General features: G+C 38.2%; 1 protein-coding gene across 2 annotated transcripts in view; it reads right to left on the reverse strand.

Moving 5' to 3' along the window:
* Positions 1 to 6,377: 6,377 nt before the first annotated feature.
* The window catches only part of LOC120134547 (AP-1 complex subunit gamma-2-like), a 29,312-nt gene continuing 19,227 nt past the window's right edge, over positions 6,378 to 16,462 (reverse strand). For both annotated transcript variants that reach the window (XM_039150977.1, XM_039150978.1), the window contains 13 exons: positions 15,380 to 15,534; positions 14,932 to 15,022; positions 14,332 to 14,495; positions 14,078 to 14,132; positions 12,112 to 12,234; positions 11,926 to 12,021; positions 9,857 to 9,984; positions 9,287 to 9,391; positions 8,921 to 9,177; positions 8,071 to 8,322; positions 7,815 to 7,990; positions 7,325 to 7,423; positions 6,378 to 6,541 (listed from right to left, as the gene is read on the reverse strand). In XM_039150977.1, the coding sequence (XP_039006908.1) occupies positions 6,446 to 6,541; positions 7,325 to 7,423; positions 7,815 to 7,990; positions 8,071 to 8,322; positions 8,921 to 9,177; positions 9,287 to 9,391; positions 9,857 to 9,984; positions 11,926 to 12,021; positions 12,112 to 12,234; positions 14,078 to 14,132; positions 14,332 to 14,495; positions 14,932 to 15,022; positions 15,380 to 15,534 (1,797 nt within the window). In that variant the 3' untranslated portion in view covers positions 6,378 to 6,445. The remainder of the gene's footprint in view (positions 6,542 to 7,324; positions 7,424 to 7,814; positions 7,991 to 8,070; positions 8,323 to 8,920; positions 9,178 to 9,286; positions 9,392 to 9,856; positions 9,985 to 11,925; positions 12,022 to 12,111; positions 12,235 to 14,077; positions 14,133 to 14,331; positions 14,496 to 14,931; positions 15,023 to 15,379; positions 15,535 to 16,462) is intronic.

The following is a 16,462-nucleotide window of genomic DNA, read 5'->3' on the forward strand; positions in this document are numbered from 1 at the left end:
AGTTTTGGAAGTTTAGGGTTTTTAATATTTTATAGCATAGTGTCATAGGACTAGACTTCTGCAGTCGATTCGTATGGTACTTAGATGATTTTCAGGTTGAAATGGCGCCTAAGTCAGCCTTATCCACGTCCTTATGAGTCTCTGGTTCACTAAGTGACGAACAAACCCTCAAGGGTTAAACAATAATGCAGAAACAATAATGCAGAAACAATATTTAATCGGGGCTAATCCAAGCCACCTGGGTTGAAGCGGATCTCTGAAGCACGAGCACTGTGGGAACTTTCTAAATCACCAAAACTTAAATCACTTTGGCACTTTGAAAGAACTCAGAAAAGAACACTCTCGATGCTATCTCAGCCCTCACGATCGGTAACACAAGCCACAAAGGCTTAAACACAAAGGAGAACAAGCCGACAAGGCTAGAAAGCTAGCAAGCAAGAAAGCTAGAAAGAATGAACTCAGAGAGAGTAAGAGTAAATGCCTGAGTTTTATTACTCTGAAGAGAAAGAATGAAGTTAATGGTTACAAATGAGGGGAGGAGCTCTCTATTTATAGTTGAGGCCCTCAAGATCCAACGGTCTAGATCAAAGTACATCGATAGCTTACATTGAATCCTACCTTAATCAGAACTCTATCTCTAAGGTATTTGAATTCAAATAAAACATTATTCATAATTAAATCCTTAATTATTGGATAATATTATTCTTTCTGGAATCTTCCAAGGAACGGGCCAGGTCTGATGATTCTGGGCAAGCCCAACACTCTGTATTATTCTTCTACAGAAATCTGCGCACACATGTCTCGGTCCGAATCCACGAGCCTCGACAAAATTGCCCCCATCGAACATGTAACACCCTCGTCACTTCTCTCGGACGCCTTGGACTTGATCCTTCACGAACTCGAGCCTTTACGGACTCGTAAGCATTCTCCAAGAACCAGGCCAACTCGCCATGCCCAACAAGCCCAAAGTCTGCGCAATAGAACCCCTTCTGTGAACCTTTACGCCAATATTCATGGACCCAAAAGTTTAGTCCGTGACAATCTCCCCCACTTGATCTAGCGACGCCCTCGTCGCTAGGTGAGAACACTTGGTCTTGATCACCTTGGACGCTTTATCAAAACACCTTGGCTTCCTCGCCTTGGTTAACACCATCATGTCTTATTACCATCTAGCACACCGTGGCATTCATCTCGAACGTAGGAAATCCATCATACCCTTTTGCATTCACCCCAAATAAGGATATTTTTAATCCAGCGGTAAAGAATTGGATACTCCGGCAACATACAACACGACAACTCAGATTCGTCGGCAACACTCGCTTATCCCTAAGAACTCTGAAAGTCTCAAATATCCCTTCCAACCTTTGATAACTCCGCAAAAAGATGGTTAGGTCCTCGACCTATGCTCATCAACGATGGTGAATCAAACTCAACACTTGGAATGTATTTGAGATGTCCCTCGATTTCCCTCAGCATATTTACTCTATGTGTCAGCCCTTATTACTCCACGAAGTCTCGCACTCCACACACCAACACTTCTATCCGGAAGTCTGGTGTTTCTACTCGCATCGGCACTTCCTCCCTTGAAGTCCGGTGCGACTTTCACCCTCTTACATGGGTGGCAAGCTCTCGCTCATCATGTCTCTGGAAAGCTTGGACTCCATCAACCTCTTCTCGGTTATCTCTTCAATGGTAGTCCCCAAAACAATATTTCTCTCACTTGGAACCTCTTCGGAATTGACAGTCTTGCTCGCCCCCTTCGATGGTTCGGCTTTTAAACCAAGATTGTCGGCATCCTTCTTTGACATGAATAAATCAGTTGCCCCCGTATCTACTAAGGCAACTCCCGATAGTTCGGCAACGTTGATGTTCACACACATCAACCCATTCTGCTTTCGGCCTCTACTTGCCTTGGCAGAACTCAAGTTCATTGAGCCAAGTCTCGTAGCCTCACTGACCTTGTCTTGACCCATGTCCTTGGGTAACTCAATCCTGGGCTTCTCCATCTTCTCGGACCACTCGGCTTTATCCAGGCAAGCTTGCAACTCTTGTGGCCCCTTACTTCGGTGACCATTCGTTTGCTCCTTTCTTGCCCTTGGCGTAAGGCACTTGTTCGCTTTACTTGTGCCAACATCGTACATGTATTTTCTAGACATGTGTTCACCACTTGAACGATCAGTGTTCAAATGCTCACCATTCGAACAAACTTCACTCGAGCAAGCATCACTCGAAGAGCCTTGCTCCTTATCATTGTTGGACTGACCCTCATCTCGAATACTTTTGCCATTACCCTCGGCTTTCAACTTTGGCTTGGACGTCTTCTTGACTCCAAGTTCTATGATGGACTCGGCAACTATCAAGGCTTTAGACAACTCCTTGATTCCCCTTCTCTCCATCGTCGTCTTTGCCCATGGCTTCAATCCATATGTGAAGGTGAAGAATACATATTCTCCAGTCAACTCTGGGACTTGTAGCATGAGTTCCTCGAACTCTCTCGCATACTCTTTCAACGTCCCCTCATGTCTAAGATTCATCAACTTAGACCATGCCTCACTCTCGGCATGCATTGAGCTCGATTACTCTTGAAATGTCTCGGACCTTTTTGGTTCTTTGCCAACTCCAGCTTCCACAACAACATTTACCTCCTCGGCATCCTTGGCAAGCTCCTTGGCAACATTGGGTTTGGGCAACCTGTTCTGCTTCTGATTCTGACTAACCTTGACAAAAGTAAACACCATTGAACCAAGCTTGACAGGCTCGCTACTCTCGGCCTTGTCCTTTCCCTTGGACTGCTTGATTCGATTTGGGCATTCACGCACTATGTGTGGACCTTTGCACCAGAAACACTCCAGTTGCTCTTGTTTCTTTAGCCTCGGTTTTTTGCTTGGCCCTTGGCTCTCGCACCTTGTGTTTTCCTTCGCACTGGAAACACTTCAATGGCTATCGCTTCTTTACCCTCGGCTTCCCAGTTTCGCCACTTGCATTGGCACTGAGCTTTTCTGCATTTGGGAAACTTTTGGCCTTATGTGCTCCTTGACATAGGAAACACTTCAGTGGATCTCGCTTGTTTACCCTCGGCTTTCCTGCACCACTAGCATTCGCACCGAGCCTTGCTCTTGGCTTGACTGCTTTGACTCCCGCAATCGCACCATCTTTGGCTACTTCCCCTTCTGACTTGTCTTCTCCTCTGACAATGGCGGCAAGACGATTCTTCTCGGGACATCCTCTTATCATGTGAGGACCATCACAGAAGTAGCATTTAAGAGGCTTGCTACTCACCTTCTTCTTTGACACGGACTTGGCCTTGCCATGATTCCTCGATGGCTTTATCCGACCACGATCAGTCGATGCCACTTCTTGGCTACTCGAAGAGTTTTCTCTGCCATCTATCCATTGTCCCTTGTCATGGTCTCCCCCATTTTCACCACTATCTTCGGGCATGGGTCTGGATGACTCATCTTTGGTTGGCTTGGCTCTTGCAAGATCGCACCTTGACTCGGCTACAGCTCCGGCTTCCGAACAACTCTGGGTATCACCTTGCTCACTGGCAAGCATCACCCCTGGTCTAAGTCCTTCGACGAAGGTATTGCACGCACCACCATCACTCATTGTTGTTTTGCACATGAGTATCTCACTCTTGAGCCCATTCATCTCTTCCCTCAAGGTCATCGACTCGACCCTAAACACATTACTCATCTCTATCAACGTCTAACCGTGGAGACTCTGTTGCGCCACATCCTTAAACCCATCCCTCATGGATTCTAACTATTCAAGACGGGACTCCACAACTCCTTGGACCTCCTTGGCTTCTTCTACGAAACTCTCAAGGTTCTTGATCCTCACCTCCAACGATCCTGGGGTAACTCCCACACTTTGTTTCTCTGGCTCAATCCTAACACCACGTCTCTCCGCGCCATTCTCTGTGGGAACAACTCCTTTTTGTTGTAACATCTCGTTTCATTTCCACAACCTGTTTGGAACACTCGTTGAATCCACAACGGCTTTCATCAACTCGCTAAAATGCTTCTTGTCACAATACAAGCTCGGATCATTGTTGAATCCACAACACCTACACTCCGACTTGCTTTGACTCGCTTCCACTAACCACGTACAAAACGATCGTTGTATGCCTCCAACGATTCGCTCTATCACTTCTAGTAGCGGGGCTACGTTCTTCGGCTATGCAACACGCTCTGATACCACCTGTCACGGGGCTAGACTTCTGCTAGTCGATTCGTGCGGCACTTAGATGATTTCCAGGTCGAAATGGCGCCTAGGTCAGCCTTATCCACGTCCTTGTGAGTCTCTAGCTCACTAAGCGACGAACAAACCCTTAAGGGTTAAACAACAATGCAGAAACAACACTTAATCGGGGCTAATCCAAGCCACCTGGGTTGAAGTGGATCTCTGAAGCACGAGCACCGTGGGAACTTTCTAAGTCACCAAAACTTGAATCACTTTGGCACTTTGAAAGAACTTGGAAAAGAACACTTTCGAGGCTATCTCAGCCCTCACGATCGGTAACACAAGCCACAAAGGATTAAGCACAAAGGAGAACAAGCCGACAAGGCTAGAAAGCTAGCAAGCAAGAAAGCTAGAAAGAATGAACTCAGAGAGAGTAAGAGTAAATGCCTAAGTTTTATTACTCTGAAGAGAATGAATGAAGTGAATGATTACAAATGAGGGGAGGAGCTCTCTATTTATAGTTGAGGCCCTCAAGATCCAACGGTCTAGATCAAAGTACATCGACAGCTTACATTGAATCCTACCTTAACCAGAACTCTATCTCTAAGGTATTTGAATTTAAATAAAACATTATCCATAATTAAATCCTTAATTATTGGATAATATTATTCTTTCTGGAATCTTCCAAGGAACGAGCCAGGTCTGATGGTTCTGGGCAAGCCCAACACTCTGTATTATTCTACAGAAATCTGCGCACATATGTCTCGGTCCGAATCCACGAGCCTCGACAAAATTGCCCCCATCGAACATGTAACACCCTCATCGCTTCTCTCGGACGCCTTGGACTTGATCCTTCACGAACTCGAGCCTTTACGGACTCGTAAGCATTCTCCAAGAACCAGGCCAACTCGCCATGCCCAACAAGCCCAAAGTCTGCGCAATAGAACCCCTTCTGTGAACCTTTGTTCCAATGTCCATAGACCCAAAAGTTTAGTCCGTGACACATAGCGAATACAACTTTATTTTACAACGTTACAAACAAACGTAAAATTTTATTATTGGACCAATTGTTTTTATATATTATATATTTATAATAATAAATTTAATTATTAATATCTATATATTTTATTAGTTCATTTTTCAAAATTCAACAATACTTTTTTTTTAAATTGAATTGAATCATTATTATTTATCAAAAATATTAATTAAGTTATTAAATCACTAATTGTGTTATATAACATCTTGCATAATAGTTCATGTATCAAATTAATAAAAAATGTATTATTAATAATTTTAAATTATTTATTAATATGACATATAATACAAAATAGTTCCATAGCAATATAAAATACACATGAATTATCATGAGCTGTTACGTTAAAATCGTTAATATTTCAATGTTTTAATCAACATTATTGTTAGAAAATGATTTAACTCTTTTTAAAATGTTAATAAATAAATTTAGCTAAAATTTAGAATAAAATCGACTAAATAAATAAATTTTAAAGAAATATTATATATTTTAACTTATAGCCCATGCAATTTTTCTACTTTAAATATTTAATTTATTTTGTTCATCAAGAAATATAGTTTTGTTGAAAAATTTATAATTATTCATTTGTGAAAACGTGTTTTCCTGAGGAAGTTTAAGTGACGAGTTTCTATGTTATGTGGAGGGGAATATAATGAATTAAAAGATTAAATAGTGAATTGTATTTTAAAGTATACATTATTAGATAATAATATATAAAAAAATTACTATCAATTTGATTTAAAAAATTCGTCATCACTTCATCCTTGCGCTGCGAAAGGCTGATGTGGTCATAGTGTCCAATGAAGATGACACATTTCAACATTTTTGAAATTAAATAATAAAAGTATTTTTAAATATTAAAATTTGAAGAAGAAAAAAATACACAATATTTAACACCTATTATCAATACATACACAGTTAACGAGAGGCAAGCTAACAAAATTCTCTCTTGTGCCTAAAGCAAAAATTCAATTCCCACAATTCCATAGAAGGGTTGCTAATAATAGCAGTATGATAATAATATACATAAAATCAACACAACACAAACCCCCAGCAAAATCTTACGTTCCCCCCATGGATACAACTATTTTTAAACAAACAAAAAAAGATTGTTTTCACTATCAGTCTATCCCTACAAGTTGAGGATGAAGTTTCTCACGTAGAGAAATGAAAAAGGAAAGAAGGTGGTACATGAATATCTTCAGCATCACCCTGGGTCGATCGGCCTCACAAACCGCCAGGGAAATTGTTGACTTGTCCCTCTTCCAAAACATCGTTGTCATTTATCTTGTAAGCTATCCTTGTGCGCATGACCAATGATTTCTGAAAGTTAAATAGAAAAAAGAGTAACTATCTGTAAAATACTCTTAAAAGTTGAAAGATCGGTAGTATCTAAGAAAATAGTGTGCTTAGTGGCATATTTCCGAACAAAGTTAGTAGGGGACATATTAGACGCTAACGGTTACCGGTGTCATTGACCAGGAAGACCATAGTTTTATCAGCTTTTATTAAGTATTAGTGACCCTGTCCTTATGAGGTATTAATTTTTTTTCTTTTCTTTTGCTTTCTTTCTCTCGCCTTTTGAATTAGTCCCAACACTAAACTATGCTCCTCTGCTCCCCCAAAAGAAATGGAAAACTGGGTGTGGTTAAGAGACTCGAGGGAAGAACAATTTTGCTACCACGAGACTCCAGACACAATAAAATTTTAGTTCAATTCTCGCCTAGGTTCTGGATTTTATCTTCTTAGGCGCAAAAGTAAAACCTAACATCTAGAGCCAAAAATTGTCATGTGGCCTTTCTCCATAAGAGGGGGAAAATGCAGATACTTGTCAACTCCTGACTATAGTGTGCAACTCCAAGCCATTGAAAAATTGTAGTGCAAAAACATGCTTATTCAAAGTAACACTTGATACTACAAGTTCTTAAATACCTATAATCAGAAGTTCAAAAAAATGTTTTTATATGATGAAGAAAAAAAGCTGAAGTGGAGGCTGGCTGCCACAATAAGCCATTTAGGACAGAGAGCACCACTAACAATTTCACATCAGTTTTATCTGACTAAACGATATATATAAACATAATTTAATAAAACTCAGGTGCATACCTTCCCATGTTGGCTATTGGTGAGTTTCATACTTTGAGAGATGGACCTATTTGCAGGCAAGGTATTGCTGCAAGCCGGATCCAAATGCAGCTGAAGAAACTGCAGAGTTCAAAAGCAGCAAGTGTATCAGCATAACTTGTTTTTAAAGGGCATGTATGCAAAGATCTACATAATAAGATTTACTATATTCAATGATTATTTTAAGCAACCTATCGCTGTTAGATTTGTGAAACTAATGAAGCCTAGATTTTAGGAACCCTACAAAGGCTAAATAAAAGAAGTATTTTTTTAGGCATATTGAGAACTGGTGGTGAGGACAGGCTTTAAGTTTCGAACGTGAAGTTCTTAGATTGCCACATAAATCTATGATAAATCAAGCAACAGACAGAACTGAGAATGCAAAATCCACCTCTGACGTATGGCACTGAAACAGAAAATAAATTTCTATAATACAAGTATAGCAAGCTCATAAATGACCATCTTGAGTTACCTTAGGAACTGCCGCCTGGAAAAGAAAATCATTATAAACATTAGGTGACAGATTTGTAAAAGTAGCCTGGATCAAAGTTGTTTGTGGGTTTCCTGGTTGCTTTGAGAAGTTGAAGGTCATCCTTAAAGAGCTGCTCTCATATGCAACTAAAGAAGGATAATCTGGTCCATTTTCCTCTGCCAACAGAAAGAAAACTATAACTACTACGGCAACTACAAGGGCTACAATGCATGGAATCGAGAACTTTAAAACTTACCGTTCTTTTGAAGATTGGGGCCAAACCCATCCAATAAATCCATCACTGGAGCAGGACTTGCGGGAGAGGTGGCATTTGCAGAAAGTGGGGAAAGTGACGTGAGGTCGTTTAAACTGGCAAGCGGTGCATTGTTGTCTTGAATGGAGCATAATATGTCAGATGCAGATGAGTTGCTTTGTTCAGGGGGTGATGTTCCAATTGACAAAAGATCCAGCAGAACATCCGTACCACCTTTTGGAGGCTGACTCGTACCTAAAATGTCGGATAAAATCAGCCTTCTTTAATCAAAAAGGGAAGAAACAATACTGAAAATATTTCACTTTTAACTGTGAACAAAATATAGGAGATTATTTATTTTCTTTTAACATTGTTTCACACTCACTATTTATTTTCTTTTTAACGTTGTTACACACTCAAAATGAAAAGTTAAGAAGTTATGCAGCGTCAATTTCTTTTAACATCGTTACACACCCATTATATATGCAAAACAAACTTAGAATTCAAAATTATATAGAAATCAAGTTTAAATGTGATTTATGTTCTTTTATAGCATAATCCAAAGAGTTTTTTTTTGAGTCAAAAAGTTCCAGGTGTTTTCCTGAACTGCACACTATGATTATCAGATATAGATTATGGATTCTCAGCAAGTATAAGTTAAATAAAAAAGAGAGAGACTGAATACTTGTTTCTTGAACAGACTTTTTACCCTGAAAATGCTAATTTCAGACACTAACACTGGAAAATCCTAAGCTTGAAGAATTAGGTAATTTAAAATATGAGCACTTGCTTGAAAAAATAAATTTCACTCAAATGTTTCTCAAATATGTACCATCGGTGCATCCCAACTTACTTGGTGCAGAAACTGGGGATAAATCAACACCAAGAAGATCCTGAAGAAAATCACCACCAGACGAGCTAGGTGCTGGAGCATCATCTGAACTTAGGTCAAGTAAGTCTGCAACAGGAGCTGCAGCTGGTTTAGCAATTCCATTTGGAAGATTACGTGCAGCCCCAGTGGAAATTGAAACAGATGTAGGCAATGAGCCAGCTCTCCTTCCACTGAAAGTAGCCTCATCCAAAACTGGCATCCTTTCAACAAGCGCAGATCTGTACCAATTCATCCATCATCTTTATACTTCACAATGCTATGTTGCTCAAAGTCTTCTCAAAAGATATGAGGTAAAATATAGAACAAAAAGCAAAATTTTAATCATACCTAATGTTCTGATGCTTCTGAAGAATACAATTAAATTCAATAGATCGCTGTTGCAACTCAAGCACAAAGCTTCGTTTATTCTGGAGAATTATATCCTTGATCCTCCTGGAGATACCAACCAATCAAAATTTATTTATTTTCATGCCATTTAACAAATAACAAACATTCTTCAATTAGTTTGCACAGAAATTTCAAAATAAAATAAGGATGATTAAAATAATTGGCAAAGAAATAAATTTCAACTTGAGGAATAACTTTTTTTAGAAGTAAAGATATAACACAAATGCACAAATCTAATTCATTTTATGTAAAAATATATAAATAAATAAATACTGATGTAAAAATTTAAGTCCTTCAGATTATATTGATATCTATGATTTATATTCATATTAAGAAATAAAAATAATAATAATACAATTGAATAAGTAATTGACGACAATATTACTTTATTTATTTTTATAAGAGACTTACTTTTAAACCCCTAACTGAACTAAGCTAGTGGAAACGTGCCTAACCATGGGGAATGAGCACGATAAATGATCAAATGTACATGGCAAAGCATTAACATACTCAGAACAAGAAGGGAAACGAGAAGAGAGCTTTAACAACGCAATCAAAACCATTGCTTTAGTAGTGAGATCGGAAGCATGATGCTTAATAGCAACTTCTACAGCATCCACGGCATCGGACTCTGTTACCTGCAGTGTAGGAAGAATGTACAGAGATACAAAAAGAATTCAATTTATGAACAGGATCTTGACATGGAGGACTTTCAGCTAAAGCATTTTTTTTTTATAAGAATGACGGGCCTCCTTAAAAACCTCCTTCTTGATCAAAGAAGGAGGAAAAGAGTGCCTTAGAAACTTTATTACTCCTCCGAAATTACATAAGATTTAACATAAACACCATACTGAAAAAACACAACAGACTAAGCTACTCAACAGAACCAAAAACCTAAACTCAAACGATACAACGCACTGGAAACGACTAAACATCAACCAATTCCCATCTTTGCTAAACTATCAGCCTCCCCATTACACACCCTTGGAATCAGTCTAATTGAGTGCACCCTGTCCGAGATAAAAGATGAAATCTCTTTAACTAATGGGAGGATAAAAACAGGGGCCAAAGCTGGGGTATGGACCCATTCCACAGCCGACTTACAGTCACTTTCCACAATCAACCTTCCAACCTTAACCCAACAAGAAGACATATAGATTTCAATGCCTCTCTTAATAGCCTTTAACTCAGCAACCGGCGGGGGACCCTGACCTACATTTTCTGAAAAAGTCAGAAGGGAGTTGCTATTCCAGTCTCTCAAAATACCTCCTATACCTCCATTTGAGCCATCAAGTCTAACAGCTCCATCGACATTCATCTTCAAAAAATTCATAGGGGGTGGAATCCAACGAGAAACCTGAAAATTGTAAATGTTGAGAGCTTTAATACCATCTGCAAGAGATGGATCACCAATCAACACATCCTCCTGAATAGGACACTTAGGATACTTGGCTAGAAACCATTTAGATAACCTGAATCTAGCAATAAAAAACAGAGACATCCTATCCAAGGGGGAACCTTCGAACACCATTGCATTCCTAGCTTTCCAAATCGACCAAAATACTACTCCCGGGATAAATTTCCAAATCAACGATTTCCCCCTCAACTCACCCCAAGAACATAGCAAAGAAGGTGGATCCTTTGGAAGGACTAAGGCTATATCCCAATAGCTTGCTATCTTGTTCCAAAGTTCCCAAACAACATCACACGAAATAAATAAATGCTGAACTGATTCCACCTGTTTTTTACAAAACGGACATAGAATTTCATCCCCTAGCTGCAAACCTCTTTTCACCAACTCCTCTCTCACTGCCACTTTCTGATGAGCTAAAGCATTCAGCAGGTAAAGAATTTCATTATTCTAAAAATCCAATTGCACATATGTGATTCCACGGAAAAGATTCAAGTAACAAAGAAGTCCATTGGATGACACCATTATTACACTTTACTGCAAGCAAATGTCAATCAGAAATAATATAAAAATCCTTAAACAAGATGGTTTGGATAAAAATAGAAGGTACTTTGCAATGCCTTGTTAAAAGGGGAATGGTTACTTGCCTAGTTCTAAATCTGCAAAATCAGATTACCCATAACCCAAAATCAATACCATGCTTGCTCAGGATTATTTTGATTAATTCTGGCTTTAGAATAGAATTATCCCTACGTAGCCGAAATGTATTTCATTGTTACAAGTAACTCAGTTATACCACTTTAAAATAAAAATGAAACTTCCACAAGAAAAATCTAGAATATGGTGAAACAAATGATGTTTTACATGTTTCGTACTACAAATTAAACAAACAATAGTCACTGGTTCTGTTAACAACTTCATTACTTAAATTCAATTTAACAGCAACCATGTCATAAGTCTTTAAGTCTTAAGCTTAAAGGAGTCTTTACTGAAGCTAACAGGGATCCTAATCAACTTTCATCAACTAGAAGATTTCGCTAAACAAACTCCACTTCATATATCACGGCCAACTATTGGCTGTTTTCCATCTTTTTTTCTGAAGATGAAGAAATGCAACATGATTACTGCAAGTGCATGCAAACTAGTCTATGGATAAGGATGAACTTACAGTTATTGGTTCTTCAATATCAAGCATCCCAACATTATTTACCAACATGTCGCCATATTCACCAATACACCAAACAGCAACTCGAACAAGTGATTCCTAAGGAAAAATTTCATTTTGCATTTGAATGATTAGGCAGATAAGAAAACAAATCCAGACATATAAAATCCAAAATAAATCAAAGAACACCTGTTCTGCTGATGTTTGAAATGTTCTGTACAATGCTCTGACTGAATATCCATGGAGGTCAGAAGCATTACTTATGACAACAATAAGGGCATGCCAGACTTCATCTTTTACAAAATTTCCAGCCTACAAAGCAAAAAAGAAAGGTTGATAGAAGTGTTTCTCGAGCAAGAAAGATAAATAACAAAAATGCAAGTACCCAAAAATGAGAAAGGTTCATCCTCACACCCCTTTTCTTGCCTACCTAGGAATTAGTCAAGCAGAAATGAGAGCAAGAATCCAACAGATGAGATTCTCGCACCAAACAAGGTTAAAAGAATAAGCATTCTATTACTCGAACATAGGCCAATGGCCCAATCTTTCTTTTCTTCTTTTAGTGACACTTAAGCTTCATCAATAAAATGCAAAAACATTGAATTATAGCAAAAATAGAATACAGTGCAGGTTAGATAAACCACTACTGGTCATACACCTGGGTTTCCACACTTCCAGCATAATGCCTCCTCTACCCAATTGCTTCCTTAACATGCAAATTGAGTAAAATTTTAGCCAGCAACCAATTACAGATCCTAAAACCATTGACCTGGCTAATTTTCTGGATACAGATCACAAGTCCTTAACAAGTTACTAGTAGTAGTGGCTTGAAGTTTCATATGAATTTCATCAATCACATTCATAAATCCTAACTGACTTAGAAAGGCATCAGAAACCTTTTGTATTGAAGTCTCGATATCCTCATTGGGATCACACTTCACAATCATAAACAAAAAAAAGGACAAAGATCATACCAGAACCAATACCACTTTACAAGATGTGCTCACTTAAATTGCAATGGCCCATCAATTTTTCTGGCCTAAACCAGCAATTCTCAATAGTCAAGCTTAAATTCAATTTCTTGGGTAATGTAAAGACCCGTAAAGTTTCCATTGATGATATTTACTTAATTCTGATGTGGGATGGAATATCTCATTTTCAGCCATTGGTAGTTCATTCAGTCAAAGGCAACAAGCAGCAGAAGTCACAGCTGAGCCAGGACCACTAGCTAGATTTAACTTGAAAAAACAAGAAGATAGATTTACGCATTTGACAGTATACTGGGTCAAATTTCACCAGAAAAGGTATTAATTTATCCAATTATTTTGGAAAATACCACATAAAAATGATGGTGTATTTCACTTTCATTTTTTTTTGGATAGGAATAGGAGGTCTCGTTAGGAACCTCCCTCATAGTTGACTCAGGATGGCAACTAATTGAGGGAGGAAAAGAGCACCTCAGTATATTAATAAACCAGGATTACATAAGATACACCTAACATTCTGACCCTGAATAACACAGGATAGACATAACACTCTAACCCTCGAAAATAAAACATGACATTAATACAAATAGCGATGGGAAACAAAAACCCAACCGCCTAACCCAACATCAGCTAGTTCCTGAAGTTCAACATTAAGCCTTCAACACTCAACCGATCCCCTGCTTAGCTAACCTGTCGGCCTCCATATTGCAACTCCTAGAAACCCATCTAAGAACGACGCCCTTGGCAGTAGCAAGAACTCTAATTTCCTCCACCAATTGACTGAAAAGAGTAGGGGCAGTTTGCAGTTTTAAAATCCAATCCACTGCACATTTGCTATCACTTTCCAAAATATTTCACTTTCATTTGAAAGGGATTTATACACCACAAGATCAGATGTTTAATAAAGATGTCCAGTAATCAAATGAGTAAATATGAAGACATGGTTTACCCCACTTAATGGACACGTACAAAATACTGGATCAGATCAAGGATTGAAAAAATAAGCCCGTCAGTGAAACAAAAATGCGATAACAACATTTAAGAAAATGTAATATTCTGCAATGCCAACTTGAACAGAGACAGCAATAGGGCAATTAAAAGAAGAGAGAAGACGGTAAAAATAAATATCTTTACTCCAATTATAAAACAAAGCAATGAGGAAAAAATACCTCAGAAAGAACCTTAAGCATCTGATCGATGTACCAAATTTTCTCTGGGGCAAACCTGAGGCAATAAAAATGATTGTTAATCAACTAGGCAATGATCCAAACTATTTCCGAATAAATATTTCAGCATCCCTCCACCAACTAAAAGATACATGAAAATACAGAGCCAAGCACATAAAGTATATAGAAGAAAACTATAAATATTACAGCATAAATTACAACACAAAAAACAAAGACTAACAAATAGCAGAACCTACTTTTCAACAAGGGAGCAAATCTTGGCAGTAAGAACTCCCTTAAATTCTTGATCGCTTGCTTCCAAATATTCAATTAACTCTTTTGTTAAAGGCTTCACATTGCTTTCACTCACCAGCAAGTATACAAGGTCAAGTGCCTTCTTTCGAATTGAAGCATCTGAATCCTGGAACACAAAATTTCAAATAAGAAACTTAGGATCTCCACTTAATTCCTACTCCAAACTACCCCAATTCAAGCCCAATGGACGATGGTGGAAATCTCTATATCTCCAAAATTGAATCCCTACTATGTCCAAATATCAAATCATAATAATAACAGTCACAATTCCTTTTGACTACAAGAGATTTATCCTCAAGAGGAGATAGAAATCAAGTGACATCTAAAGGGAAAACTAATCCTCTCCGCTTTAGCAAGTAAGGAGAGTCATACTCCGTTACATATGGGGTTCACCAGAAAGTAACAAATAAATAACAGAACCGGATAAACTGGGTAGACAAAAGAAAAGCAAATGCAAACTCCCTGAGTACTTTTTGACCAAGAACTAAATCAGAAACCTATTGTCATCAAGAAACATGAAACTTAATATCCTCAGGCCCTACCTTTACACATTCCAAAATTGTTGCCCTATGTCTCTGCACTGCTGGAGCATCTACGGCCATAGCCCTCATAAGCATATTTAACGCAACATATCTGAGAAGCATGCAAGGTTCATTTTCATAATATACAGGGGCGTAAGAAAAAACATTTTCTTTTTTTTGTCAGGGGCGCAGGGGCAACATTAAATTATAAAATTCTGAATGACTAAAATATAATTTCATCATTGTTTTAACTTATATTTATATAACTTTTAAGGGAACTATATAGAATTTTTATCATTTTAGGGGGGAAGGGAAAATTTACCATGCTTTAACTTTACAAGGGACTAAAGCTGATATTTAGGGGTGGGGGTGCATGCCCCCTGCCTCCGCCCCTGATAATATAGTATAGCAACAACGAAAGAGTACAGAAAGGGATATGAAAAATCAAAACAAGATTCAAAAGAAATACCTGATATTGTTGTCGCGATTCGACAAGAATCTTCCCAAGATATTGATAGCAAGCACACGTAAGCCACCATTATCTTCAATGCTCATAATGGTTCCAACACATTCATAAAGAATGGCATTTCCAGCATTTTTGTTTGACTCGATTTTTGTTGCCACCTAAGAACAAAAGTTGTGACCACAAAGAAAAATGAGAAAAAAAACCCTTAACCTTATTACTAAGTTTGGATAAATAGTAAGGAAAAGAAAAGAAAAGAAAGGAGAGGAAGAGGAAGAGGAAGGTTAAGGAAAGTGAAAGATATATGTATATCTAGTTTGGATAGTTAAAATTAGTAAAGGAAAGGAAAGGGATATTAACCATCTTTGTTTGGTTAAGGAGCGGAAAGGAAAGAAAAAGATCCATTACAACGTGTTTTTGCAATTATAACCCTTCCATAAAATGTTTATATAAAATATGAATAGAACAGAAAGGATATTTTACTTCTTTAAGAACATTCACTTTCCTTTCCTTAGATTTCCCCACAAATTGGGTAACCAGAAATTGGATGTTTTAAGGGAAAGAAAGGGTTACTCTACTCCCTTTACACTTCAAAAAAAATCCAGATCAAGGAAAGGAAGATCCGTTCCCTTCCCTTACTCCAATGCAAACAAAGGGTAAGAAATGAAATGTTGTGAAGACCATGATATGAGTTTTCTGCAACATGTTTAGCTTCTATATTCTTTTCCAGAATTCAGCTTCTGAAGCAGCTCTACAAATAGTACTCTCTTTTCAATTAACATGCTCAAGCAATGTCATCAAGGTTTTTCTCATGTGAAGTTGAAGATCAATGGCTCTGTTGTTTCAGATTCGCATTTGATAAAGTCACATATAGCGAACTACTTTAAGAATGCCTACAGCTACAAGTCTACTATGGAAGTGGACGTTTTATCTCTGGATTTCGCTAAGCTTACAGAAAGCCAATCTACAAAACTTGAGGATCAATTCTCTGAACAGGAAATTTGGCAAGCGATAGCCTATTCGGACAGCTCTAAAGCTCCAGGTCCGGATGGCTTCACCATGGGCTTCTTCAAGAAATGCTGGCCGACT

Source organism: Hibiscus syriacus, unplaced genomic scaffold (genome assembly GCF_006381635.1).
Source record: "Hibiscus syriacus cultivar Baekdansim isolate YM2019G1 unplaced genomic scaffold, ASM638163v2 tig00110597_pilon, whole genome shotgun sequence".
In the NCBI taxonomy this organism is placed as follows: Eukaryota; Viridiplantae; Streptophyta; class Magnoliopsida; order Malvales; family Malvaceae; genus Hibiscus; species Hibiscus syriacus.